Source organism: Mercurialis annua, linkage group LG3, assembly GCF_937616625.2.
Source record: "Mercurialis annua linkage group LG3, ddMerAnnu1.2, whole genome shotgun sequence".
In the NCBI taxonomy this organism is placed as follows: Eukaryota; Viridiplantae; Streptophyta; class Magnoliopsida; order Malpighiales; family Euphorbiaceae; genus Mercurialis; species Mercurialis annua.
This window is the reverse complement of record NC_065572.1, coordinates 8,777,976-8,805,790: the sequence shown is the minus strand read 5'-3', so window position 1 is coordinate 8,805,790 and position 27,815 is coordinate 8,777,976. Positions and strand designations below refer to the sequence as shown.

Here is a 27,815-nt window from a genome sequence, read left to right as displayed (position 1 = left end):
ATTATGAGAGACATGTCAGCCGTTAACGAGTGTTTCTAATGATGTTGGAGGGAAGGGGTTATTTGTTCTATTTGAAAACAAAGAGAGCTTAATTATACCCCAAAAAAATAAAAGGGCTGATTTGTACTTTTGTGAAAACTACGAGGGTTTTTTTGTACTTTTTGCCAAAAAAAAAACGAGTCACATGATTTTTGTCTAAAATCATTCTCCAATACATTGTACTTCAATTTAGGGCGAATGGTGATGCCACATCATATTATTAGTCCATGATTTTCAATCAAATAGTTAAGCATATAAAAAACCGTCTAATTTTTATTTAAAGTCACTCTATGACGTACTTTATTTTAATTTAGGCTAAATAATGATGTGGCGCGATATTATTGATAATGAAGAGTTAAAGAGGAGAGAATAACATGTTTTTTTTTTTTTAAAATCATCCTCTGATATGCCATACTTTAATTTAAGGCCAATGATAATGTGACGTACTATTACTGGCGCGTGATTTTCAATTGGAGAGAAAAAGAGTTGATTTTTGTGTTGTTGTTGCGCTACATGTTTCTTATCCAAAGCGTACAACATGTAAATAATTTTAGGTTTTAACTGGAGATTAAATTGGTGATGCTAGAGCTCAATTTTGCGGAATAAAAAGTTCTTGAATATTCATGGTTTCTCCTTATTTGTTATATGCATTTGTTTAAATTTAAATTTTATTTTTCTAAAATCTATCATTCAAATGCTGCATTGCTCAAATATAAATTAATTATTACTAATTTTATAAATATAAAAAAACAAATAAATTTTGAAATGAATCCATTATAAGAATAATATTCCCTCCGTTCCAATAGAGTTGTCCACTTTGCCTTTATCACACAGTTTAAGAAAAGCAATTATTGTTTATGGGTTTTGTAAATTTTTTTTATTTTTCTTGTCATACCCCTATTTAATATAGGGTTCACTTGCAATTTAATTTTAATTTATTCATTAGTAGATTTTAAATAGGGCTAATATAGAAAAATCAAATGTAAAAGTTAGTTATTTTTGAAAATGGACAAGAGTTTTGGGACAAAAATATTTCTCAAAGTGGACAATTCTATTGGAACGGAAGGAATAAATTTTTAAAAATCAGCCCAAAACTTGAGTAACAACAAATGAAAACAATTTGAGAAAAAATCAAATGAAAACATAATCCTCGGTCTTCGAAGATGTTTGTTTCTGAAATCGGTCTTTGATGATCCGATTATGTAGACATGAATAGTAAACAAAAGAATTACATTGACTAGAAAAAGAAAGAGAAAAGATTCAATTTTGCCCCTACTATCTTATAACAAAGTATGGATAAGCCCTTCAATTCATAATAAACTTATAAAACAATAAATCTATTATACCACTCTTTTAAATGGTGTTAAGCATCCGTCTCATAAAAAGAGCATAATTGGACCATTTTAAAAACTTTAAAGGTATATCTAAGGGAAAATTCTACAACACAAGTGTTGTGCCACGTCATTCGTGCAATAAGTTAATAATATATTAGCCATGTAAAAAATTAAATGATAAAAAAATAAGTAATAATCAATACTAAAAAACAGCCATTTAGCGGCAGATTTTCCGTCGCTAAATGGAAAAAATCCATCACTAATCACGTTTAGCGACGGGCACAGTCCGTCACAATTTTTCTTGTCGCTAAAATTTTAACGACGGGATAAAAAAAATTAGCAAGGAATTTTTAATAAATTAGCGACGAATTTAAATCCGCTGCTAATTTTTTTTTTTTTAAAAAAATTAATCAAAATCGTAAAATAAAATATTATTTAATCGTTCGTACTCTGTAACCCCCACACACCCGTTATACACTACACATTGTCATCCACCCGCAATTTTCGCAAATTTTCCAACTTCCCAGTAGGTCACCCATCTTCACATTTCTCCCACCCAATCTTCTTAACATTGTAGTTCCTCCGCTGATATCTCCACCTCAATCAACTCATATTCTTGATATTTATTTATGTATATTATATTTAAATATATATTAAAGTAACAAAAAATTACTCCCGCAATTTACTCTCGTAATATAAAGAAATTATTTTTCATACTAATTATTTTTAAATAAATAGTTAATAAATTATTTTTTAATTATTATTTTAAATAAAAAAAAAATAAAAAAAAATTATTTTTTAATTAATATTATTTAAATTAATATTTATTTTTTTAATTAATATTTTTTTTAATTAATATTTTTTATAAAAATAATACCTTTAGTGTCGGATTGTGGAATCCGTAGCTAAAAGTAGCATTACCGACGGATTACAAAATCCGTTGCTAAAAAGAAAGAAAAATTGGCGGGAATCACTTTGCCACTTTTAGCGTCGGAATTTCCGTCGCTAAAATTGGCGGGATGAATCCCGACAATTTGTTTTAGGATTTAGTGACGGATTCAAAATCCGTCGCTAATCGACTGTTTTCTAGTAGCGAATTAAAAGATTTTCAATTACAAATGTTCATTAACTTGTTTTAAAATGACATAGCGCAACGATTGTATGGGATAAACATTCATATTTGAGACATATATGCCACGATGATCATATTTATTCAAAAGACAAACATTAAAGGCATATTTGTAAGTTTTTAAATTAAAAATTAAAATTAAAAATAATACAATTTTAATACTTCACATAATATAAGTAAAATATTTAACTTTGAAATTAAAAATAGGGTTAATTTCTAAAAAAATCATGAACTTTACACGAAGTTTCATTTTAATCATGACATTTAAAAGTTGTCATTTAAAGGCACGAACTTTCATTTTGTTTCAAATTCATCATTTCAGTGTATTTTTATTGACTAAATTCTTCACTAAACTATTAATGAAAGACCCAAGTTATTAATCAACATCAAATCTTATTATCTTTCAGTTAGAGTATCTAGGATTAGGAATTTTTAGTCAGATAAATTACACCGAATTTTACTTTGGTGATAGATTTGAAATAAAATGAAAGTTCGTGCCTTTAAATGACAACTTTTAAAGGTCATGATTAAAATGAAACTTCGTTTAAAATTCGTGATTTTTTTAAGAATTAACCCTTAAAAATATTATTAATAGTGTATTTTTAAAATTTTAGTAAATTTTTGTAACATAAATACTAATTAATAATTTTACCTAAAAAATTAATTTGTATTTCTATAAAATTTTATAATAGTTAATAATTATAAAATAATAATTATAATCTATCATCAAATAATATAATTATTGATTATTTAGGGTTAAAAGAAGTTGATTAACTGATAAAAAAAAAATTTACATATAGGTGTATTTTTTTTTATTTTAAACTTACATTCGATAATATAATATATCCCCAAAACTTAATAAAAAATTGACCGAATAACTTTGAATCATTTTAAAAATTTATTATATTTTGAAATTACATAATAATTTGTACAGTGTAATTGTGTGATTAGATTGTAAATCATTGTTCAATTTTTTTTTATCATATAACATTAATTTATATTTCTAAATTATAATATTCAATGTAGGTTTTTTGTTAATTATACTTTATGTTTTTTGATTTATGGTTTAGAATTTAAAATTTAGGATTTAAGATCAAAATTTTGAAAATTTAGAGTTAGATTTTATGGTTTATAATTTATAGTTTATCGTTTATTATTTATTATTTAGTGTTTAGGTTTAAGGATTATGATTTAAAATTTAGAATTTAAAGTTTAAGATTTATTATTTATAGTCTATTATTAAAGATTTAGATTTTAAAATCTAAAATTTAAGTCGATGATTCAGGGGTAAATATTTATGATATAAGATTCATTTTATGCTTTAAGATTTAAAATTATAGTTTAAAAATTTATGATTTAAGATTTAGAGCTAAACATCTCGCATCGAATAAATTTTAGACATGCATTGGAATTTTAAAAGATGGAAAAAGAATGAAATCAGATAAGAGTTTATTGAAAAAAATTAATAGAAAGATTTATGGTACTCCCTCCGTCCCGTTTAAGAAGGGACATATCCCATTTTTAATTGTCCCATCTAAGAAGGCCATATCGTGTTTTCTGTGCCAATTTATATTGAACTTCCACTTTTATCCCTTTAGTTATTTCAATATGCATTAAATACAACTTAATTTACAATACATATATTCTATTATTAGAAGAAACCATACTAATTAATAGGGGTAGACATGACAAAATGAAATATTGTCTTATTTTATTAATTTTTGTGTAAAATTCATTTGTCCCTTCTTAAACGGGACGGAGGGAGTATAAGATTTGTTGTAAAGTGTAAAGACACTCTTAAGGAGGGATTTTAGAAAAACAAAATTTATGATTTTTGTAAAATCCCTATATGTTATGGAAATCATCGTTTGGTGCGAAAGCATGTCACGAGAATCAATAGATTATAACAATTCCCCACCCTCCAAAACTCATCATTTAATTACCCACCTTTCAGATAAAAAAGTTTGAATCCATCATTGAAAAATAAATGATGGATTGTATTATGATTTAAATAATTTAAATATATATTTATTAATCTATAGATTTTATATTTAACTCAAATGGTGGAATTTATAAGTTCATCGACTCTATATTGCATAAAATCCTTAATCCAAACGGTGTTTTAATTATTATTTTTTTGAAATTGATAAGCCCCTCACAATAGATTTTTAAAGTTTTAAAATGGCTTAAATATGCCCTTTTTGTGAAAAAAATGGTTAACACCATTCGAAAGAGGGGTATAATCGAGTCATTTTCAAAAGTTTAAGAGTATATTTCAGACAAATTTATTATAAGGGGTTCATCCATATTTTGTCATAAATATTAGGGGTAAACTTGAATCTTTCCTAAAAAGAAATAAAATAAACAAAGAAATCTAGTTATGTCGTTTTCAGTCTTTGTATTTCCAATTTGAACGTTTCCCACACGCCATTTCTTTTTCCTTGTAGCTTCCTCTTCTCTGTTTTTCTGCATTGGTTGGTGCTTCCTGTTTTAGGAGTGTCTAAATGCCTCAGACAGGTCGTGTTTATATTGTAGTAATCTGTTTTATTGATAAAATCCGTAAATATTTGATATTTTATCAAAATTAATTTTTATTATTAATTTTTTTATTATTAAATATTTCACATGACTAATATATTATTAATTTATTATACGAATAACATGACACAGTAATTATATTATATAATTTTTAATTTTTTAATATCAAAACACTCATCGACTTATTACAAGATAAAGAGGTACAACCATTGCATGAAAAATTATTTGCATTGTGAATTATTTGACATTTTTATATTTAGAGTATTTATTTCATGCAATATTTTTATCATGTTATTTTTATCATAAGTTAATGAGTCAATCCAATATTAAACTACTCAATTATTGCCAAAAAAAGCCTTGGCCTAATAGAAATTTTTTCATATCTCTACGGCTAGAAAGCTGAATTAAAAATAAAGTTTTAAATTAACTTTTACTAATTCACGCTAATAATTAGAATACATCTATTTCTGTTTAAAATAATTGTTCAATTATGATTCTATTTTTTACTCCCTCCGTCCCAATAGAGTTATTCACTTTGCATTTATCACACAGTTTAAAAAAACAATTATTATGCATGAATTTTATAAAAAAATTATTACTTTTCTTATCATATCTCTATTTAATATAAGGTCCACTTACAATTTATTTACAATTTACTTTCAATTTATTTATTAGTGGATTTTAAATAGGGGTAATAAAGTAAAATTGAATGTAAAAGTTAGTTAATTTTTGAAAGTGGACAATAGTTTTGGGACAAAAAAATTTTTCAAAGTGGACAACTCTATTGGGACAGAGGGAGTATTATTAAATATATATGTTGGTTTATTTGTAAAAATGACGTGTCACAAACGCTACATTATATAATAATTTGTATGTATAATGCCTTTTCCTCATTTTGAGCAGTTTTTCTTAGTTTTCTCACCTGGTTTCCATATTTCTTCTCCCTCTCTTCATTTATAGCTCCTTTACTCCTTTTCTAGTTAGAACTTATCTACAATTTCTTCTACTCCACGGCTTCTTTATCATCTTCATTTCTTCTTACAAATTTGTTACTTCCCTTCAATTTCTCCTCATCAAACATTTTTTTTCACACTCTCCCTTTAAATTCCTATCTGGGTTCTGTTTTTTCGTTCAATCACTACAAAATTTATCTTCTTTTTCACCACCCATTTCTTTTGATAATTAGCGAGGGGAGCGCTTCTGAAAGAAATTGAACGGCTCATTTCTTCCGAGAGAAATTGAACGACGTTTTATACCATTTGAGCTGCAGCTCGTTGTTTTTCATCACCCATTATGATGAAGTGTTTTTATATATTTAAGGAGAAGTCCAAGGAAAATAAAGGAAAATCAAAATCAGCACCAGAATTAAGAGACCGAACCAAACCGGATACTTTAGCGACAAGTCATACATCAAGATCGTTACCTTCACCGAGAAGTATTAGTGAGTTATACAAGGAAAAAGAGCATAATTTAAGAGCTTTTTCTTTTGAAGAACTCGGTGAAGCTACCAAAGGATTTAGTAGATTGCTCAAGATTGGAGAAGGCGGGTTTGGAAGTGTTTATAAAGGCTCAATTTTGCCTGCTGATGGTCAAGGTGACTCTGTAATTGTTGCTATCAAGAAGCTTAACAAGCATGGGTTGCAGGTATGAAATTATGGAGTTTTGTGTTCTTAATTGTGATTTTACTTCATTGTTTTTGAACATATTATGGAGTTTTATGTGAATGTTTTATGTAATGTTGTTGTGTTGTGTTGTTTTTTGTAAGTTAAGAAATGGTAAGTGTTAAAAAGTTGGCGTTGGACTTACTTTACAGAACCTATGACTAAGAATGTTAGGCAAAGTTGGGTTTCCAATGGTCAATTGTAAAAGTTCGGTGGAGAATTATAGGGCTAAGAAAATGTGTTCCTGTGGTTTGGTGTACTTGTCTAAGCCTCGGCCATCTGGGCGTTATAGTCGCGGGTCTAAACCCCGGCTATGCCCTTTTTAATAAATGGAGTGGTTGAGACTGGACTGTTGGAATTGCGTGGTATGTGGGCTTACGGGGGCTCAACATTCCGGCATTTGACAGTGATCCTCGGGGTAATGAGTCATCGTCACAAAAAAATGTGTTCCTATAATTGGTTTGAATTTTAGAACTTATGTTGCACGAAAACTTCCCGGCTCTTATGTTTAGACATTTTGTTCACGTTTCTAAGAATACTTTCGAAAATCTGAAATGCTATATTTATAACTTATTCTTGTAAAAGATGTTGTTTTGCTGTTTTCCATTTCGGCATTTCCCTTTCCATCTATATGGTTTAGAACTTGACAGAACCTATGAGTTGTTCGGAAAATTCGCGTTGGAATCCAATTAAAAATGATGAAGGGGCTATAAATTTTGACTAATGTGTTAATGATTTGAAAATGCTGCCACCACTATCTTTTCTTAGTGAGAAGATGATTCCATATAGGTTGGGGTGCAGTCCACAACTAAATAAAGGGTAAAACAGTATGAAGAATACTTTTGATTATGTAACTCATTGCTGTCAATTGTATACATTTAGGGGAGAATAATTCTGTACTTGAACTTTGTTTCTAGGGACTAATGTTAGTTTCTTTTGATGATTATACTTACTGATGCAGGGCCACAAACAATGGCTTGCAGAAGTTCAATTTCTTGGAGTTGTTTGTCACCCAAATCTAGTAACACTTCTAGGATACTGTTCTGTAGATAATGAACGAGGGATTCAACGATTATTGGTGTATGAATATATGCCTAACAAGAGCTTAGAAGATCATCTCTTTAGTAAAGCTTTGCCGCCTTTGCCTTGGAAAACAAGATTGGAGATTATGCTTGATGCAGCTGAAGGATTAGCTTACTTACATGGTGGACTCGAAGTCCAGGTACCGTTATTTATTTTGATCAGCTAAACTGAATTGACGGTATCATCGCCTGTAAATGTGCTAAAGTTAAAGTGCGCCGTGATCTATGAATTTGGAGCTCTCTTACCAACTTGCTAATACTTATAGTTCTGCAGGTGATATACAGGGACTTTAAATCCTCAAATGTCTTATTGGATCAGAGCTTTAAGGCAAAGCTCTCAGATTTTGGTCTTGCGAGAGAAGGGCCAACAGGCGATCATTCTCATGTATCCACGGGGGTATGTAATTCTCAATCTATTTTCTTTTTTTGGTGTGTGTTGTGCATATGAATCATTTTAGCCTGCGTTTCTCGTTCCCCCAAGGTGATTTATCCTCAGAACCAACATAGTAGAAGCTGGTTTCTCAGGCTCTCGGGTGTTGCTGTTTGAAAGAACTTCTATATGTAGATGAAGTTGTTTCATTACATTGCAAGAATTTTAATTTTCTTTCATTGCTTTTATGCATATGTTCACTTGTAGACTGGTTTTGATATCAGGTAGTTGGTACATATGGTTATGCGGCCCCAGAATATGTCGAGACAGGTCACCTCACTAGCCACAGTGATATATGGAGTTTCGGTGTGGTGCTTTACGAAATCCTCACTGGTAGGCGAACTCTTGACAGAAATCGACCAACATCAGAGCACAAGCTTCTTGATTGGGTAAAACAGTTCCCAGTTGACAGTAAAAAGTTCAGCATGATAATAGATCCGCGACTGAGAAATGATTACTCTATCGCAGCAGCAAAAAGAATAGCCAAGTTGGCGGATAGCTGCCTTAACAAGAATGCGAAAGAACGACCATTTATGCCCGAAATAGTTGGCAACTTGAAGCTTGCAGTACAAGATTCTGAAAGCTGCAGTACTTCTAGTAACGGTGTTGAATCATCCCAGACTAAACGGACAGAAAGAAAACCGATCAGGGTATGCATATAGGAGTATTTTGTATTCATTTTTCGTAACGAAAAGGTGATGTTCATTTTGCTGACTCGCTATTCTTTTAATTTTTTTTACAGGTATGAAATTAAAAGTGTGCATCTATGACTAATTTGAGCACAAAGCGAACACTTTTCTGCCTGCAGATTTTGATCTCAGCTTCATCATATAAAATCTGCGAGTCTGAGGCATCAGACTCGACTAGGTAGAGTCTTGCATATTTTTTGAGAAAATTATTATCACTTCTGAGTTTAGTCAAAATTATTATTTTCTCGCTAAATTTTAAAAATTCATTGTTTTTTCCTCCGATATTGCCCTTTCAGCAAGGGGTTTCTGTAATCTAATGACTAAATATCGAGATGGAAACTCTAGATTTTTGAATTTCGGTGAGAAATAGTGTTGTACTTAATATTAGGGGTGATAATAAATGTTCTTTATTTTTTTTCCAGTAGAGGAACTTTTTTCGAGTTAAGCTTTAGACAGCTCGTAAGCAGTTTGATTCATTTACAGCCCTACCTATGAACAAAATTTTATCATTGTAAATTTTGTGAAGGTAAAAGTGCAGCTTTTCTGCATTATAAGGCAGACATTTGTTTTTTTATTGTTTGCTGGAATATTGGAGTCTCTTTAGAATAATTCCCCTTGTACATTGGATTTCATTTGTATGAAATTCATTTACAAATAAATTTCACAGTTTGGAATAAAAAGATTTAAACTATTAAATTGTAACGAATTATGCATATTTACATTTGGAATTATTTTAAATTTTCTTTATTTGTTTACAAATTAATTTTATAAGCATTTTATTGAAGATACCGTACGAATAGAAAAAAACCGACTACACTGTTCTATAGTATAAATTAGTTATTCAAAAAAAAAAAAAATTTGTTGGCGCAGCTGGGCTAGGAGGGTCCGGGGTTTAAAAAATGTACAATTTTAAATTAAAATTTTAAAAATAGTGGATCACGTCACATGTCACATGTTCAAATATATAAAAGAAAAGTTAGAGTATATTCACTTTTCGTGAAAACTCTAAGCAATTTTTGAACGCCGAAAGTACAACGCCTCTAACTCGTTCACACAAATAAGATTTGATTGAATACTCCGGACTTAAATTGAACAATTCCGAATTTCTCAAGATGTAGACCGGATGTATGGTTTTCTCCAATTCCTTTCACAAGACGAATTTGCAACATCAAACGCGTTGATCTTTAACTTGTAAACTCCTTAGGGTCTTATTCCTTGATTAATATAGATTAGTCTTTGTAATGGTTCATCATCTTGAATCTTTAAAGCTGAGTTTTAACACTTAAAACACTAACAATATTGCACACTTCAAGAAGATTAAGAATAATAGAATGCAGCATGAATAAGTAGAGATAAAGATTGACACTCAACCTTTATGTGTTTGCTCTTGAGATAGACCTCTTCTTGAATCACAGTCAAAACATATAGTACAATATTTATCAAAGTCTCAATTTTGAATTCTTGATCTAGTTATGGCAACAACTTGCAAGTAGTGTAACACTAGCAACAATTTGCTTATGACTTATAAATTTTTATATACTTACCTTATGTATTTATAGCAAACTCTATGCTACTTTGACTTATAACCATTTAGGTATTGTTTTGCATACACTTCGTTCAACACATAAACGTGTAACTAATACCCATCTATAAATGTGTCAAATTATATCTCATTTGATTAACACATATGAGAATGAGTTCTAAGTGCACAATATCCTGCATATTTCATGTACTATCTAATATACACAGTCTTGTACTAAATATTTAAGTCTTTTTAAATTAAATACTAACTTGATTCAGCAAATGTGCGGGCTTACAACTATTATTGTAAGTTAGAGTTTATCTTTGAAAAAACTCAACATTTGATTTGGAAAATTTCATTAGTTAATGTTTAGCTATAAAACGATGTTAGCTTATAAAATTTCTTTATGAGTATCATCTAATGGATTATAAATCTCAATTTTTAATTGAGTAATGGAGTAAGATCGATTTGTAAACGGAATAGCATTTTTTCAAGTTTATTTTGAATTTGAGGGGATCATGCTTATTATCTATCCCGTTTATTATTAAATGAACTTTATATTAAAAAAACACAATTTTAATCAAATTAATTTAGGCTAAACCCATCTAGAGGCCCTTGTACTATGTCATTTTTGTTCAAAAAGCCCTTGTACTATTTTTTTGTTCTTCAGGTCCCTGTACTTGACAAAATTCCGATTTTTAGGTCCTTTTGAGGGACTGGAGGAACAAAAAAATTGTAAGTAGAGGGACTGGAAAAAACTAAAAAAGGACCTGAAAATCTAAAATTATGTAAGTAGAGGGACCTGAAGAATAAAAAATAAGTACAGGGGCTTTTTGAACAAAAATGATATAGTACAAGAGCCTCTAGATGGGTTTAACCATTAATTTATAATGAACATAGAGATCATGAACATGACCCCTGCAATTTAAATGAATTTGAGAGAATTCCAATTCAACGTAAACCACTATTACTATTAAAATGTGTAAAGAAATAATAAATAAAATTATAATATTATCATAATAACGTGTCATAATATAATAAATTTAATTCACGAATACACGGATGATATGGTGAATTGAATTTATTTAATTTTTTTTAATCAGAAAAACAAAAAATAAGAAACTACAGAAAATAAAACATTTAAAATTTTAAAGTTCAATTCAAGGAAAAAGAAAAAAAAAAATTCAGAAAAAGGAATTTGCATAAATAAAATAGAATGTGAAGAAGACAGAGAATGAGAAATGGAGAAAACATTTACTCTACTTCATACAGTAGCTACTGCTGGAGTCTTCTCCGCTGTTTCCTTCTGGTCATTCTCCTTCCTTTATTATTTTTCATTAGTTTGATTATTGTAATGTTTTTTTGATTGAATTTTTGTTGTCAGGTATGGGTTTATGTTCGGAAGAGAATCAGCTCGCAAAGAATTAGGTCAATTAATTGATGATCTTCGCCGTCCAAATTCCAATTCCTCTTCTAATTCACACGCCTAAGTTATTGTTTGGTACTTACAGTTCTTTCTCTTATAGTTTCTTGATTATATGATTGATTGCATTGATTATATAATTGACTGCATTAATGTTTTTGGTGGAGGTTGAAGGCATCACCTGCGTATTAACGCGAAAAAAGAGGGGAGGGGAAGCTCGTCGTTTTGACCGGAGATTGATTATGAGAAGGATTTTAAAATTACTGACAGTCTGATTTTCCTTCAAAAAGGTGCTCGTATTTGCCATTTGTAGCAGATTATAGTTTTGAATATCTTATTGCATTTTCTTTATATTTGGTTAATGTTTTCTGCTATGATGTTGATGAAAAATACCTAATGAGATCTTGAATTTTTAACTTTATGCGGAAAATAGACAGTTCTCTTGTGCCTGTATTTTGAAATTCATGTAAGTAGAGTTTGTCAATGTCCAGAAATGTTGTAAAAAATGTATGCATTGCATGCCTTTTGTTCATTATAACTATTTCTTGAACGGAAGATTTCGTTTAAGATGTCTTTACTTGACTCAACTTTTTGAGTTTATGCACAGCTTCTTTTAATCTTTTGGCATTTTCACCCGGATATATAGATGAATGATTGAAATACCATTTTCTGTCTGCAAAAAACTGCTAAGATATGCTTCGGATCACCTATTTATGTAGATTTTATTTCGACTCCAGTCATTTTGGAAACGGATCACAATCTGCAATACAGTCTTATTTTGAGACGAATTATCAATCTGCAATCTGATATTTCCTTTCGTATCGAACTAGGGATTTGAAATGAGCATTCATGACAAACTGTTATGCCGATGGTCAAATTAATTTGTGTAATATAAGCTAGGTTCTGACTTTTGATGTTTGATTAAGTTTTATTATTTTATCAGGCTTGATAATTTTTCCGATTATGCTGTTTATGTTAGATGTGGGATTCATGACCATGCTTTCCTCTTTCTTCCTTTTAGTTTACTAATTAAGTAAATAATATTTATACCTTTATTATTAAATAAAAATAAATTTCGATTGATAGGAGGTTCCATTAATAATTAAAATACACCATTGTCATTAGATTTAAATTAATATCGAACATTTTTTTAAAATCTAATTATCTCTATGTGTAAAAGAATTATATCAATTAGTTTCATCATGTAAAATACACGTGCCATTTAATTATTTGTTTCAGTATTTGTATTTTTTATTTCTCTCAAGATATAACATATAGCTTATCAATCATATCATTAAAAGTTAAGAGTATTTAAAGACTAGCAAAGCAAATAAATTTAATTTATTGTATCATGGGCATACCAACTAATCGTACCCTTAGAATTCCGCTTATTACGGTAAGTGGCGCACTCGTTCATGTACCCATACCACGACCCAAAACGTATTATGCTCCTGGTAACTTTGCTATGGATCTTAGTCGGCCATTTTCATGTTTAGGCTACAAATGCAAATTAGAAAACCTATAGGTTTTATAATTTGTGATACCCAAAACTCATTGCTGAGTGGCTTGTTGCTTTGTCTCGGCAGTGAGTAACATGCTCCTCATGTATGCCTCATATTCCCACTAATTTGTTTTTAATATCAGTTAATAATTAATGTATCAGATGGCATGTAACAAAAAAGTAATCAGCCATAATGATTTTTCCTGATGTTGCATGAGTATTTAAAATTATGAAAATGGCCTGTAACATTCTACATGGAAAATTAAGGCTGATATGGGATAAGTAGTAGAAGTTTTAATATTAATATGTTTCAGAAATAGAGGAAGAAAGAAGAGGAACGGGCAGAGGAGTGACATGACTGTTTTTAAAGTTATTGGTAGAAACTTTTGTTTCTTTATCTTTATTATTTAATTTCTCTTTTAAAAAAAGTAACTCTTCTTTCGGCCTTTTTAGAACTACATTATGGGTAACCTTTTCCAAATTTGTTTGGAGAATTTGTAACATTTGGTGCTTTATCAATAATATAGACTAGGGTTAATAATAAGTTTTTGCAGATGTTGTTCTTTCTAATGTCAATTTTGAGAAGAAAGGCTCATTTGCGTTAATGACTTCTTAATAGAAGGTAAGTAAGTTTTCGAAGTACTAACATATTAGAATTTACACAGTCAATGTTTTTGCAGAAGTATGAAAACGGATCATTTTCAGGTTACTGTTAGAAAATTGCACTATGTACTGCCTGTGGTTGATCATTATGATGCGATTTGGTCCAAACTCATAGTAATGCACTTCGATGCTTTGACTAGCACAAACCCTGCCTATATGGAATTTTGTCCTTACTATTTGAGTGTTTGTTACCATATGAGCAGCAAAACCCTACTTATATGGTATTTTGTCATATCAAATTCCTTGTCTTGAGTATTTGTTCTTGACACTTGAATAATTCTGTTCTTTTTTTAGTTGGTATTTAAACACAGTAATTGTCATTGGGATGTGGAATAAGCATATGTATTTAGAAAAAGAGACTGGACATATGAATCTCGCTGCTAATTGTTTTCCTCTTTTGCTGAGTAATATGGAAATGATGATGTATATATGAATTTAAATTTCTTTTCATACATTTGCTGAGAGACACATATAGATCAATCGGATTGTATGAAGCTCGGAACTAATCTCTCAGACTACTTGAGTAGGCAGTGAATTATGACGTATTATAAAATGTCCTTAACTTGGAAGAGAGAACATCCAGCATGCTTATAATATTAATACCTTTAATCTTATTTTGTACTTTTCAATTGATTCATTGTTTGACATATCACGCCAAAAATATGGTGTATATCTATGGTAACTTTTATGATCTAGCTGTTTTCTCTCCTTGGCCTATGATATCCTGAGCTGTGTGTAAATATACATTGACATGTGCCTATGTTTACAAAAGAGCAGTTTTTTTAGTCCCTGTGGCATTCTTGTCTTTGATAAAGCGAACATAAAGGTTTGTTCCTTAATAGTCTTTTGTTTTGACCATGTTCTGACATGCTTTTAATGAACTCCACGAGGTGGCGCCAATTTTCCCCTTCAAATAACTTCTTATTCATTCTTAAATATGTAAATGCTGACAATCCATTGCCAGAGACTGATCTGCTTGTTGCCAAAACTTGTGCATATCCACCCGCATCGTACCTCTCTAATGCATTCTCTCCAGCCAGTTCAACTCCAGCAGATTTTGTAGCCTTCTTGACTTGCCACACTAATCCTTCTGGTGAGCAATTTGCATGTTCAGGTTGTTCTCCGTCTCGCATTTCCATGCAGGTGAAGTTGAATACAACACCATGCTTGTTGAACGTTTTTGCTATTGGAAGGTAGCCATCATGGTGTCTAGTATTATAGTATCCTGCTGTCAGTTCAGCTGCATGGGATCTTGTTCTGTAGTGCCAGTGAATTCCAGCTACTTTTCCTGATAGCTTTGCTCCAGTCCCTTGAAATAATACTTCTGCACCTGCAAGGATTCTATCACCATGTTCTAGTAGCTTGCCCGAGTACCATTCTAAGAAGAAATTTCCATATTCTGTTTTCCATGTTCCTTCTCTTTTAAAGAATCCAGTTTCTTCAGGAAACTGCTTATAGTGGCCAGCATCTTGAGGTCCTCCTCGCCCCCAGTCTTTATTTCCAATTGCTTCAGCCGCTGCTTCCAGTGAAGCTTTCATGTACTGTCCATGACAGAGGTTCGTTTAAGAATTAGTTCCAAAACTATGTAGATTACTAGATTAAATGATATTTTGGTTTACTTTGTTAAATATGCCAATCAAATGACAGCCCATTTAATCTACCAGTTATGAAATTGGTGGATCAGCGCTCTAGAAATTCTAGGATGCAAAATTTTAAAATTTACCTTGTCATAACATTGAAATTCTCCAATTCCAGGAAATTTCCATGTTCCATTGCCTTCTGGATAGGCTGGGTATCTCAGCTCTCCACAAGGACCCATGCCTACTTGAACTTCCTGCAATACAAATTGACTCAACTTCTTAAGCTTCAAGAAACGACTTCTTTACTAATTGGTGGGAGGACCTCTATTTTTCTACTTCTGTTATGTACTTTGCTTTTTGCTATGTTGGTATAGGATAATTGTAATATCCTCCACATTAACATCTTTTTTGATGAATTTGTCTCTAAATTTTTTGGCAACCTAATCAATTCATTTTTGTGACCTGCCTCCTGTGTAATTTGAAATTCTGGTTTCCTTATTGGCATTGAGGACTGCTGAGTAATGGATCTATTTAATTACTTTTCTTCCTTATGTATATCTTGTTCTAGTTCACCCTATTTCTTTTAATCTGTTTTTTTGTGTGTTCTTTAAGAACCTATTTGTAAGGGTGAGTATTCGTTCGGTTTCACCGAACTGACAATCTCCTCGATCGACCGAATAGCTAAAACTGAACCGAACAAATAAAGAATTCTAACCGAAACCGAATCGACCGAGTTAGAAAAGGAATAAAATTTCAAAACCGACCGAATAGGTCGATAATTTGGTCGGTTCGGTTAAAGCCGAATAAAATACAAGATAAAGTTTTTAGTTTATTCAATTGGTTTGGTTATATGGGTAATTTAATTATCAAACCGAACTGAAAACCAAATACCAAATTTTTTATTATATCAAAACCAAACCAACTGAACTTAAAGTTATAACCGAATCGAACCGACCAAAAGTCATCGGTTCAGTCGGTTAAATGGCCTGCCAGTTTTTTTTGCTCAACCCTACCTATTTGTTCACTATCATTTCCTTGGTTAGACTCTTGTGGGACTTGGGAAAGGGCAAAGCAAGAATACAAAGGCATATTGCCATCTGTTAAGGAATAATAATTGTAATAATTGTCATTATTGACAAGCTTAATACGCAATGTTATAATAGGTGAAGGATGGGGTCTAGTTATGGATAGCTTATCTTTGGAAGGTTCATGGAAAGTAGGAGTTGATTTCTGGTTAAAAATAAGTGAGTAGTATCAGCTTAGAAATTGTGCTTTAAATTTTTTGTGCTGTACAGAAGATAAACTAAAGTCTAATCACTAATGAAAACTATTGTTCTCGTAATCCTAAGCTTCGCATTTTCTATCTTTCATAGCATACAGGATTTGTGTTTTTTTTTTCCATAGAGAAGAAAAATAAAAAAAGCTATTTTCTGCTGCTTTCTAGAAGTAGGTTAATTATTTCTAGTTATTCGAAAAATTCCAACTTTATATCTCCTACTTTACTTTCTCCTGTTTCTGTATACTTCAAATGTGTGTATGAGCGATAAAGCAGCTTTCTGTGTTTCAATTTTACTATTCTTTTATGATCTCGTTTCTATCTGCTTTTAAGTGCGGCCTTTTCAACTTCAAATGCATTCTTGTCTTTTTTCTGGGTGATTGTATAATGTGATTAGAGATTAAATACATGTAGTTTGATATATTAGTAGCCTTTTAACTCTCTCTTGATGCACTTGTCATTTGTCAGTTTATTGCTCACAATTTTCTTTTCTAATGCATATGCATGAATAGGGATGTCTCCTAAACTTGATTAAAGATTCTGGTTTCAGCCCATTGTGCTCTGTTTACGTTACGATTATGTTTTTTTTACTGTAATTTCTTTTGTTTCTTTTTGTGACACAATTTGGTGATTATATCATGTGTCTACTTTTCTTCTATTGCTTGAAGTTTAGAAGCTTACCACGATAACTTCTCCTAGGTAATCTTGAAATCTGTCGCGGAAGCTCCTCATGTAATCAGTGTAAACTTGTATGGGTGTTCTCCCTCTTAGAACTGGTAATGAGTCGCAACCCAAGGAAATGTACTCAGGATTCCTTCTACCTGATCTGTCTGTGTAGACTAGTTCAGGATTTTTACTGATTTCTTCCAGCACCCATGGAGGAAGGGTGATGCTAAAATGTCAAGAGAAAAATTGAATTAGTTACTCAACCCATTTTTAGAAACAGAATTGAAGTCTGGCTAACATTTAATAGTTATGCTCTCGAGTAATGCAAAAATTATTTCTAGCTAAATGATTCTTTTCTATTTTTGTAAGAGATAGGAATAAAGTTAAAAGCTATTGCACGTCGCAGTCCATCCGGTCCTCTGCTAAATGTTAAAGATTAGATCCTCAAGTACCTGTATGAATCTCCAACATTTCCTCCACATTGATGGAAGGACATAACAGCTTGAAGCTTCAAACCATGCTTCTGCACCATATGCACAAGTTCAGCGTACCCTTCCCAGTTGTACTTTAGCGGTCCATCTTTTTCCACCAATCCCCACCAAGCATCAACCATCACTCCTTCAGCTCCTGCATTCTTCAAGGCCATCAAACTAGCATTCATTGCTCGCGGCCTGTTTAGTTTCCCCCCAAGCGTGACCGTGTCAAGTGGCAACATCACAAAAACTGGCACCTTAGAGTCATTACTACTTTGCACATTGGATTTTGCATGTAGCTGTTCGTGCTTGCTACTCTTCATGCTTTCCATGATGAGAATGTCATCGTGTGAGAGATGTGCTTCTTCCATTGAATTCTTTGCTCGAAGACAGCATAATGGCTTGATTTGTGCAAAGCGAATTGTGCTAGAGAAGTCATCCGACGTCTTGAGGCTTTTGGTGTCCTTAAGATTGAGAAAAGAAGTTGAAGAATGTAATGTCAAAGACATATTTCTGTTTGGGGTTCTGAGAACTGAAGAGGGAGAAGAGATGTAGAAACAAGCAAAGATTGCAAGTGTTTATTTATAAAGAAAATTCTGATTCAAGGTTTGAAGAAGACATTGTTGGTGGGCTCTAGTTTAAAATAGAAATAGAGCAAAATATCAAAATTTATAAGCTCTCCTATTCAAAATCTTTTCACCATACACGTTATCACCTTTGCCATATTTAATACAGACAAAATAACAAATTTCAATATATGTCGGTCATCCATTTTGTTGATCTCTTTTTTCCCTTCAATTGTGGAATGCCGACTCAAAGATATATCTGGCATTTCGTAACTTGAGTATTGAAATATCTTGGATGATGTAAGCATTGGATATTTCAGTTTGTTCCTTTCATCGCAATGAGCCACGCGACTGTTCAAATGGCTGTAACTCGCAGAAGTTACCTACAGTAAATATTTTTGTGATTTTGGATTGATAATTTGCTTTCCCCACTCTGTTCCTCTCTTCTAATTGTAGTTTATGCATATCTAGTGAGTCTGGCAGGGTATCAATTTTTTTAGGATGTTAGTTGATATCAAGATGGATCTTTGTGATAGTAATATTATTTTATTACTATTGCTGTATTAGTTGTTTCTGTATTATTCATTCTTATTTTTGTTTTTTTTTTTATTTAGATGGCATGTAAGAAAGTATTATTCACTGAGTTTATTCTCTTCAATTTGGTCATCAGCAAATAAAATTGATTGGCGTGATATTAATAGTCGACTGTCGTCACATTTATGCCAGGTACAACCTTAAAGTCTTATTTTCTCTTTGGTTTTATGTTTCAATTATGTGGCTACTATATTCTTGAGTCATTTCCAAATTTCTTGGTCCTGGTTGGCTTTGAGTTTCTGATGTAGAAAGCCTGTGGCTGCAATGAGAAGTCTGAGCTTTTCTCTCTCTTCCTTTTAGTTTTCTAGTTAAGTAATATTTATACCTTTATTGCTCAAGCCTTTAAGGAAAAAAGAATTCAATTAATAAGAGGTTCCATTAATTATTAAAATACACCATTTAATAAGATAAATTAATTTAGAATTTTTTAATTTTAAAAAATCTAATTATCATTTATGTAAAAAAAATTAAATCGATTAGTTTCATCATACAAAATATCGTACCATATGACTGTTTATTTCAGTATTTGTATCTTTTATTTCTCTCAAAATATATTATATGGTTCATTATATCATTAAAATTTAGAGTATTTAAGGACTAGTGAAGCAAATTAATTTATTTTATTGTACCATGGGCATACCAACTAATCCTATCCTTCGACTGTACATTAAGGTTAGTGGCATATTTCGTTCCTGTACCCTACCACGATCGAAAATGTATTTTGCTCCTGGTAACTTCGCTATGAATCTTAGTCAGCCATTTTCATGTTTAGGCTACAAATGTAGATTAGAAAACCTACAGGTATTTTAATTTTGGGTTTGACTCACGAATGACTAAAAAATGTTTCAAATATTTCAAAATGGGCTAAACTAGCCGATTTTAAAAGTTTTGGTTATAACTGACGAAACCCGCAAGCGTTTGATATTTTATTGGGATTAACCCTATAATTTTTGATATCTAGAGCTTGTTGCTTTGTCTCGGCAGTGAGTCACATGCTCTGTCACCTATGCTTCATATTCCCACAAATTTGTTTTTAAATATCAGCTAATAATTAATGTATCAGATCACATTTAACAGAAAAGTAATCAGCTATAATGATTTTTCCTGATGCTGGATGATTATTTCAAATTATGAAAATGGCCTGAAACATTCTATGGAAAGTTAAGGCTGATATGGGATAAGTAATAGAACTTTCAGTATTTAAATGTTTCAGAAATAGTGGAAGAAAGAAGAGGAATGGGCCAGAGGGGTGACATGACTGTTTTTGAATTTATTATTTAATTTCTCTTTTTTTTTAAAGTAACTCTTCTCTGGGCCTTTTCAGAACTATACCATGGGTTTTTTTCTTCTAAATTTGTGTGGAGAATTTTGTACAATTGATGCTTTATCAATAATATAGCCCAGGGTTAATAATAAGTTTTTGCAGAAGTTGTTCTTTCGTACGTCAATTTTGAGAAGAGTCTTATTTGCGTTAAAGACTTCTTAATAAACAGTTAGTAGGTTTTCAAAGTACTAATATATTACAATTCACAGTCAATGTTTTTACAGAAGTATGAAATTGAGTCATTTTCAGGTTATTGTTAGAAAATTGCACTATGTTATGTCTGTTTTGGATCATTATGATGCGATTTGATCCAAACTTGTGCTAATGCACTTCGACCATTTGACTGGCAAAAACCCTGCCTATATGGTATTTTCACATATTAAATGCCTTGTTATTTATGCTACAGTCCTGACTATTTGAGTATTCGTTACCATTCAAGTAGCAAAAACCCTACTGATATGGTATTTTGTCATATCAAATGCTTTGTCATATATTTCATAGTCCTGACTATTTGAATATTTGTTCTTAAAATTTGAATAGTTCTGTTCTATTTTCTAGGTGACATTTAAACACAGTAATTGTCATTGGGATGTGGAATAAGCATATGTATTTAGAAATGAGACTGGATATATGAATTTCATGGCTAATTGTTCTCTTTTTCCAAGTAATTTGGAGATGAGGACGTGTATATGAGTTTAAATTTCTTTTTTCATACATTTGTTGAGAGAGGCATATAGATCAATTGGATAGTATGAAGCTTGGAACTAATCTCTCAGACTACTTGAGTAGGCAGTGAAATTGTAACAAACTGTAAAATGTCCTTAACTTGGACGAGAAACATCCTATATAAATGTACGCATGAACATTTAATCTTATTTTTGTACTTTTCAATTGATTCATTGTCTGACACATCATGTCAAAAATATGGTATAGTGTATATGTATGGTAACTTTTTTGATCTAGTTGTTTTCTCTCCTTGGCCTACAATATACTGAGCTGTGTGCAAATATACATTGACATGTGCATATGTTTATAAAAGAGCAGCTTCTTTAGTCCTTGTGACATTCTTGTCTTTGATAAAACGAACATAAAGATTTGTTCCCTGGGAGTCACATTCTGGTAGTCTTTTGTTTTGACCATGTTCTGACATGCTTTTTATGAACTCCACGAGGTTGCGCCAATTTTCCCCTTCAAATAACTTCTTATTCATTCTTAAATATGTAAATGCTGACAGTCCATTGCCAGAGTCTGATCTGCTTGTTGCCAAAACTTGTGCATATCCACCCGCATCGTACCTCTCTAATGCATTTTCTCCAGCCAGTTCAACTCCAGCAGATTTTGTAGCCTTCTTGACTTGCCACACTAATCCTTCTGGTGAGCAATTTGCATGTTCAGGTTGCTCTCCGTCTCGCATTTCCATGCAGGTGAAGTTGAATACAACACCATGCTTGTTGAACTTTTTTGCTATTGGTAGGTAGCCGTCGTGGTGTCTAGTATTATAGTATCCCGCTGTCAGTTCAGCTGCATGGGATCTTGTTCCGTAATGCCAGTGAATTCCAGCTACTTTTCCTGATAGCTTTGCTCCAGTTCCTTGAAATAATACTTTTGCAGCTGCAAGGATTCTATCACCATGTTCTAGTAGCTTGCCCGAGTACCATTCTAAGAAGAAATTTCCATATTCTGTTTTCCATGTTCCTTCTCTTTTAAAAAATCCAGTTTCTTCAGGAAATTGCTTATAGTGGCCAGCATCATGAGGTCCTCCTCGCCCCCAGTCTTTATTTCCAATTGCTTCAGCCGATGCTTCCAGTGAAGCTTTCATGTACTGTCCATGACAAAGGTTTGTTTAGGAATTAGTTCTTCTAAAACTATGTAGATTACATTGTATTTTGGTTTACTTTTTATTAACTATGACAATCAAATGACAGCCCATTAAATCTATGGGTCATTTAAATTGGTGGATCAGCGCTTTAGAAATATTAGGATGCAAAATTTCAAAATTTACCTTGTCATAACATTGAAATTCTCCAATTCCAGGAAATTTCCATGTTCCATTGCCTTCTGGATAGGCTGGGTATCTCAGCTCTCCACAAGGACCCATGCCCACTTGAACTTCCTGCAATACAAATCGACTCAACTTCTTAAGCTTCAAGAAACAACTTCCTTACTACTCCCTCCGTCCCATTTTATATGTCCCTTTTTTTATTTTCACACAGATTAAGAATACATTAAATATCATAGATACTTTTTCTTTATACCCCTCATTATGCTTCTTGGTAATCAAATTATAGAAAACTCTAAATTGTTCCCTTGGAGATATGATATAGTCAAACAATCATTAATTTTACGCCTTACATATCAAATTCACTAATCTTAAGTGCAAAAGAGGAAAGTTTGGTGGTTACTTTTCTTTGTTTATTAGCTGTAATCCTGGGTGCTATTAGTATGTGTTTTATGTGTGTATGAAGCAATAAAGTAGCCTTCTTGTTTTTTTTTTTTGGGTGGTTGTATAATGTGATTAGAGATTAAGCGTAATATGATATTTTCATTGCTCTTTATCTCTCTGTTCATGCAATTTTTATCTATCAGTTTATTGCCCACTATTTCTCACAAAACAGTAACTCTTTTCTTTTCTAATGCATATGATTGGGTATATAGACCGTGAATAAGGTTGTCCCTCAAAATTGATTAATGATTCTGGTTTCAGCCTATTTTACTTTGTTTGTGTTAGGCTTCTGTCTTTTTTTTACTGTAGTTTCTTTTGTTATTCTTGATGCAATTTGGTGATTATATCATGTGTTTACTCTTCTTCTAAAGGCTTGAAGTTTAGAAGCTTACCACAATAACGTCTCCTAGGTAATCTTGAAATCTGTCGCGGAAACTCCTCATGTAATCAGTGTAAACTTGTATGGGTGTTCTCCCTCTTAGAACTGGTAATGAGTCGCAACCCAAGGAAATGTACTCAGGATTCCTTCTACCTGATCTGTCCGTGTAGACTAGTTCAGGATTTTTACTGATTTCTTCCAGCACCCATGGAGGAAGGGGGATGCTAAAACAACAAGAGAAACCATTTAATAGAGAGTAATGCAAAAATTAGTTCTAGTTAAACAATTATTTTCTGATTTTGTAAGAGATAGGAATGAAGTTTAAAGTTATTGTATGTCTCAGTCCATTCAATCCTCTAACATTAAAGATAGATTAGATCCTCAAGTACCTGCATGAATCTCCGACATTTCCTCCACATTGATGGAAGGACATAACAGCTTGAAGCTTCAGACCATGCTTATGCACCATATGCACAAGTTCAGCATACCCTTCCCAGTTGTACTTTAGAGGTCCGTCTTTTTCCACTAATCCCCACCAAGCATCAACCATCACTCCTTCCGCTCCTGCGTTCTTCAAGGCCATCAAACTAGCATTCATTGCTCGTGGCCTGTTTAGATTTCCCCCAAGCGTGATTGTGTCAAGTGGCAACATCACAAAAACTGGTACGTTAGAGTCGTTGCTACTTTGCGAATTGGATATTGCATGTAGCTGTTCGTGCTTGTTACTCTTCATGCTTTCCATGATGAAGATGTCATCATGTGAGAGCTGTGCTTCTTCCATTGAATTCCTTGCTCGAAGACGACATGATGGCCTGATTTGTGCAAAGCTAATTGTGCTAGAGAAGTCATCTAAAGTTTTGAGACTTTTGGTGTCCTTAAGATTGAGAAAAGAAGTTGAGGAATGTAATGTTAAAGTCATATTTCTGTTTGGTGTTTTGAGAACTGTAGAGGGAGAGGAGATATAGGAAGGAATGAAGGTTGCAAATGTTCTTTTATAAAGAAAATTCTGGTTCAAGGTTTGAAGGAGACAATGTTGGTGGGCTCTAGTTTAAAAGAGAAAAAGTGCAAAAAAACAAAATTTATCGGCTCCCCTTTTCAAAATATTTTTCACCATACACTTTAACACCTTTGCAATATTTACTTTAGCCAAAAAACAAATGTCAACACATGTCGGTCGTCCGTTTTCTTGATCACTTTTTCCCCTTGGATTGTGGAATGCTGACTCAAGGATAATATTTGACATTTTTCCATTATGATCTTACTCTGTAATTCTCTTCATACTTGGCTATCAAGTTAAGTGTAGTAATTTTTTCTGGCATGCTTTCATAAGTTGAGAATGGAAATATCTTGAATGATGTAATCGTTTCGATATTTCAAAACTACTGCTGTGTCTGCAGTATTGTTTATGGTTTCAATTGGGTCCTTTCATCACCATGAGCAATGAGACTGTTCAAAAGGCTGTAACTTGCAGAAGTTACCTACAACATTTTTTTGTGATTTTGGATAGATAATCTGCTTTCCCCACCCCATTTCTTCTTCTAATTGTAGTTTATGCATATCTAGTGTCTCGTAGGGTGTCAATCTTTTTCAGATGTCAGTTGATGTGAAGATGAATCTTTCTGATAATAATATTATTTTAATACTATTGTTGCATTTGTTGTTTCTGTAATTATTATTGTTTATTTGTTTTAGTTGGCATGTGAGAAAATATTATTCATTGAGATTACACTCTCTGCAATTTGGTCATCAGAAAATAAAATTTATTGACGCGATATTAATAGTTGATTGTCGTTACATTTGTGCCCTGGGAAAACCCTTAAAGTGTTAGCTTCTCTTTGGTTTTATGTTCCATTTATGTGGCTAGTAAATTCTTGAGACATTTTCGAAATTTCTTGGTTCTGGTTGGCTTTGGATAAGAAGTATGAGTTTTTGATGGAGAAAGCATGTGGCTGCAGTTAAGTCTTTAGTACTTCAATCATTTTTGGAATTTTGCTTTTGTATTAGCTCAACTATGCTTAAGTTGATCCACTGATCTATATGGTGTTGGTGTTTGCTGACATTCGATTTTGGGCTCCATTAGAATTGTGAAATTGCTCAGTCTAAAATTTGTTGATAAGATCAAAAGTGGTTTAGTCATGCATATTGTTCATTTTTTGAGTCCTGGTTGAAAAAAAATGAGATGCCTTTAGAAGCAATGCTAATGAACATATTCTAGGCCTAGAATGTGATTGAATCAGTATGATTGAATGCCTGCCTGGTGCTTGTCTCCCTATATGCGGAAGCTAAGTTAGTGTTAATTTTGTTTTTGAAGAAAAAAAAGCGAAGTTAGTGTTCATCACACTCACTTCTAAGGATGAGAAAGATTAACTCAATGTTTGAAATGCCAACACTTCGTGCGTAGTTATTGGTGCAACATTGTCTGTGATGCTGTCTTAATTATTTCTTTGTTCATAGGGTCTAAGAGCTCAACATTTTCTACATGTAGGAATATGTAACTATATGCAATCATTATAGTTTTTAATTCTTTGTTTCTTAAAATCAAATTACCAAGAGCTATGCCACTAGTCTTATGTTTGAGGTGCAAATAAATTTATCAATGGCTACTTCGTACCCTTGAAGGGTTTGTATTGTTAGTACTATAATTTAGTTTGTTAAACCTTCTCTATTTGTTTTTCCGTCACGTCTTGTTTGAACAGTTGATGATGTTGGCATTACATACACGGTAGATCTTGCATTCAGATTGCTTTGATACACTTCAATGAGTATATTCGCTCAATGAAGGCGTAAACTAACGTCTTTTCTTATACATGCTACTTTATCAATGAGGGTACTAAAAATGAAGGGACAGTTACTCTCCTTGCTGGGTATAAAGAGGAAAGTATACATGTTTAATTGATAGTTTAGCAAGTGGCCCTTACTGATCGAAAAGATAATTTCGAATCTTGTGCTTGTTGATAATGACAATTTTGTACCTCATTGAATTATGTTAATTTGAATTATTAGCTGCCAGAGTTTACCTGTTCTTGCAACTTTGTGGATGTGAGACCTTATCTCTTTAACTCTCTCTTGGTCGCACAGACACTTTAGACTCTCGCACACGCGTGTGCACGCTTACATGCATACTTTACGAAATGTGCATAAGTTCGATAAGATGACCGAAGAACGAAAGTGAACGGAAATGAAGAAACTACAGTGGTGATATCTATTGAAAGTGTCAATTTTGTATAGGTGAAGGTAAAATTTAAAAGCAGGTGAAAATGTAGGATAAACCTTCTTTGGTTGATGTTAGTTTCCATCTCTTTATCAAACAATCAACTTTATTTGGTAGATATTAGTCTACGTTCTCTATTTCTCTATCCTTGATTGAGAATCTAGTTTCATTTTCATAAATGAAATAAGGTGATCTTGGCAATATGCATGATTAGATCCCTGCACTATCACATTTTTTTAAATTGGATTCTTCCACTTTTATTTGTTAGAGTTTTGTCAACATTAGGTCCTTCGGTCAAAGAAAAATAAAGCGGGTGTATTTTACATGCCATTAGAGAAAATTATTTGTTTTGCTTCATTAATTTTTTTATATTGGGTCCTTTTTTTGTTTGTTGAAAGTATCTCCTCAATCTTTTTGGTTAACGAAATTAACACATTTTGAGATGGAGGAATCTAATATTTGTAAAATTAAAAGCTTAGGGACTAAATGTATATAAATTGTAATAGAGGAATTCGATTAAAAAACTATGATAATATAGGGACTAAAATACGTGTTTTGCCGATGATTTTGCTATTTATTCCATGTGAAGGAAAGAAACCATTTATTAGCTTGTTCTGTGTAGTTGCATTTCATCTGGGGCCAAAGGGTCCCTCACATGTCTTTTTTTTTTTGCTCTTACTTTTGTGGTTCTCAATTGCTTGGAGGTGTTCTTTTTTAAAATCGATAGGCAAACTGTTTTACACCTTTTGTTCAAGTTCAAGTTGCAATGTTTTGAGAGAGATTGGCATTTGTAATTTTTAGGTGCGTGCAAAAGCCGAAAGCAATCAAATTAAAAAAAGCATTTAATTTTGGAAAATTTAATAGATTTTTAATGAATTAGTTAAAATTCAGATAAATTTACAACTTTTGAAAAGTTTGGATACATTTTAAAAAGTCGAAAAAGTTAAGTTTTTTCCTTAGGCTATTTTTTTTAAAGAAAAAACAAAGGCTAATGTTCAAAAACATAAATCACTGCATTGTAATAGTTATAGGATTCTATCCTCTAATAAAATGGCAAGGTTATCATGAGGAATAAAAATATCTTTTGAATTCCAGTAAGATATTTGTTCAAATGTGATATTTTTGGTGCTCCTGAGGTATGATATTTTCTTTGATACGAGATCAGTCCTTTTCATAACTTAAAACCGGGTCATGCTAACTCAAAAATATCTAATGGGAACAAATTTGATGCATGAATAATAGGTATCTAAACTCTTTCGAATCCATTAATTTAGTATTTAAATAATTCTTTT

At 32.1% G+C, this 27,815-nt stretch overlaps 2 protein-coding genes, 1 long non-coding RNA gene and 1 pseudogene across 3 annotated transcripts; 2 read left to right on the top strand and 2 right to left on the bottom strand.

Moving 5' to 3' along the window:
• Nucleotides 1-5,943: 5,943 nt before the first annotated feature.
• LOC126673384 (probable serine/threonine-protein kinase PBL19) lies at nt 5,944-9,604 on the top strand. The gene is made up of 5 exons (XM_050367511.1): nt 5,944-6,684; nt 7,663-7,923; nt 8,058-8,180; nt 8,438-8,863; nt 8,956-9,604. The coding sequence occupies exons 1-5, from the start codon at nt 6,334-6,336 to the stop codon at nt 8,959-8,961; spliced, it is 1,167 nt and encodes a 388-aa protein (XP_050223468.1). The 5' UTR covers nt 5,944-6,333; the 3' UTR covers nt 8,962-9,604.
• A 5,056-nt stretch (nt 9,605-14,660) lies between these two features.
• Nucleotides 14,661-18,515, bottom strand: LOC126673382 (beta-amylase 3, chloroplastic-like; annotated as a pseudogene).
• On the top strand, nt 15,478-26,790 carry LOC130015337 (uncharacterized). The gene is made up of 3 exons (XR_008790425.1): nt 15,478-15,567; nt 15,767-19,298; nt 26,391-26,790. It is a non-coding gene; the product is annotated as an uncharacterized LOC130015337 (long non-coding RNA).
• Nucleotides 21,344-24,336, bottom strand: LOC126673385 (beta-amylase 3, chloroplastic). The gene is made up of 4 exons (XM_050367512.2): nt 23,702-24,336; nt 23,326-23,536; nt 22,493-22,603; nt 21,344-22,312 (listed from the first exon to the last, which is right to left on the bottom strand). Exons 1-4 carry the CDS (start codon nt 24,229-24,231, stop codon nt 21,521-21,523), a joined length of 1,644 nt encoding a protein of 547 aa, XP_050223469.1. The 5' UTR covers nt 24,232-24,336; the 3' UTR covers nt 21,344-21,520.
• Nucleotides 26,791-27,815: the final 1,025 nt, after the last annotated feature.

Coding starts and splice junctions, on each gene's coding strand:
- LOC126673385 (XM_050367512.2), bottom strand. CDS start 24,231: ATGACTTTAACATTACATTCCTCAACTTCTTTTCTCAATCTTAAGGAC. Junction 23,537..23,701: donor AATGTCGGAGATTCATGCAG/GTACTTGAGGAT, acceptor TTGTTGTTTTAG/CATCCCCCTTCCTCCATGGG. Junction 22,604..23,325: donor ACCTAGGAGACGTTATTGTG/GTAAGCTTCTAA, acceptor TTTGTATTGCAG/GAAGTTCAAGTGGGCATGGG.
- LOC126673384 (XM_050367511.1), top strand. CDS start 6,334: ATGATGAAGTGTTTTTATATATTTAAGGAGAAGTCCAAGGAAAATAAA. Junction 7,924..8,057: donor ATGGTGGACTCGAAGTCCAG/GTACCGTTATTT, acceptor ATAGTTCTGCAG/GTGATATACAGGGACTTTAA. Junction 8,181..8,437: donor ATTCTCATGTATCCACGGGG/GTATGTAATTCT, acceptor TTTTGATATCAG/GTAGTTGGTACATATGGTTA.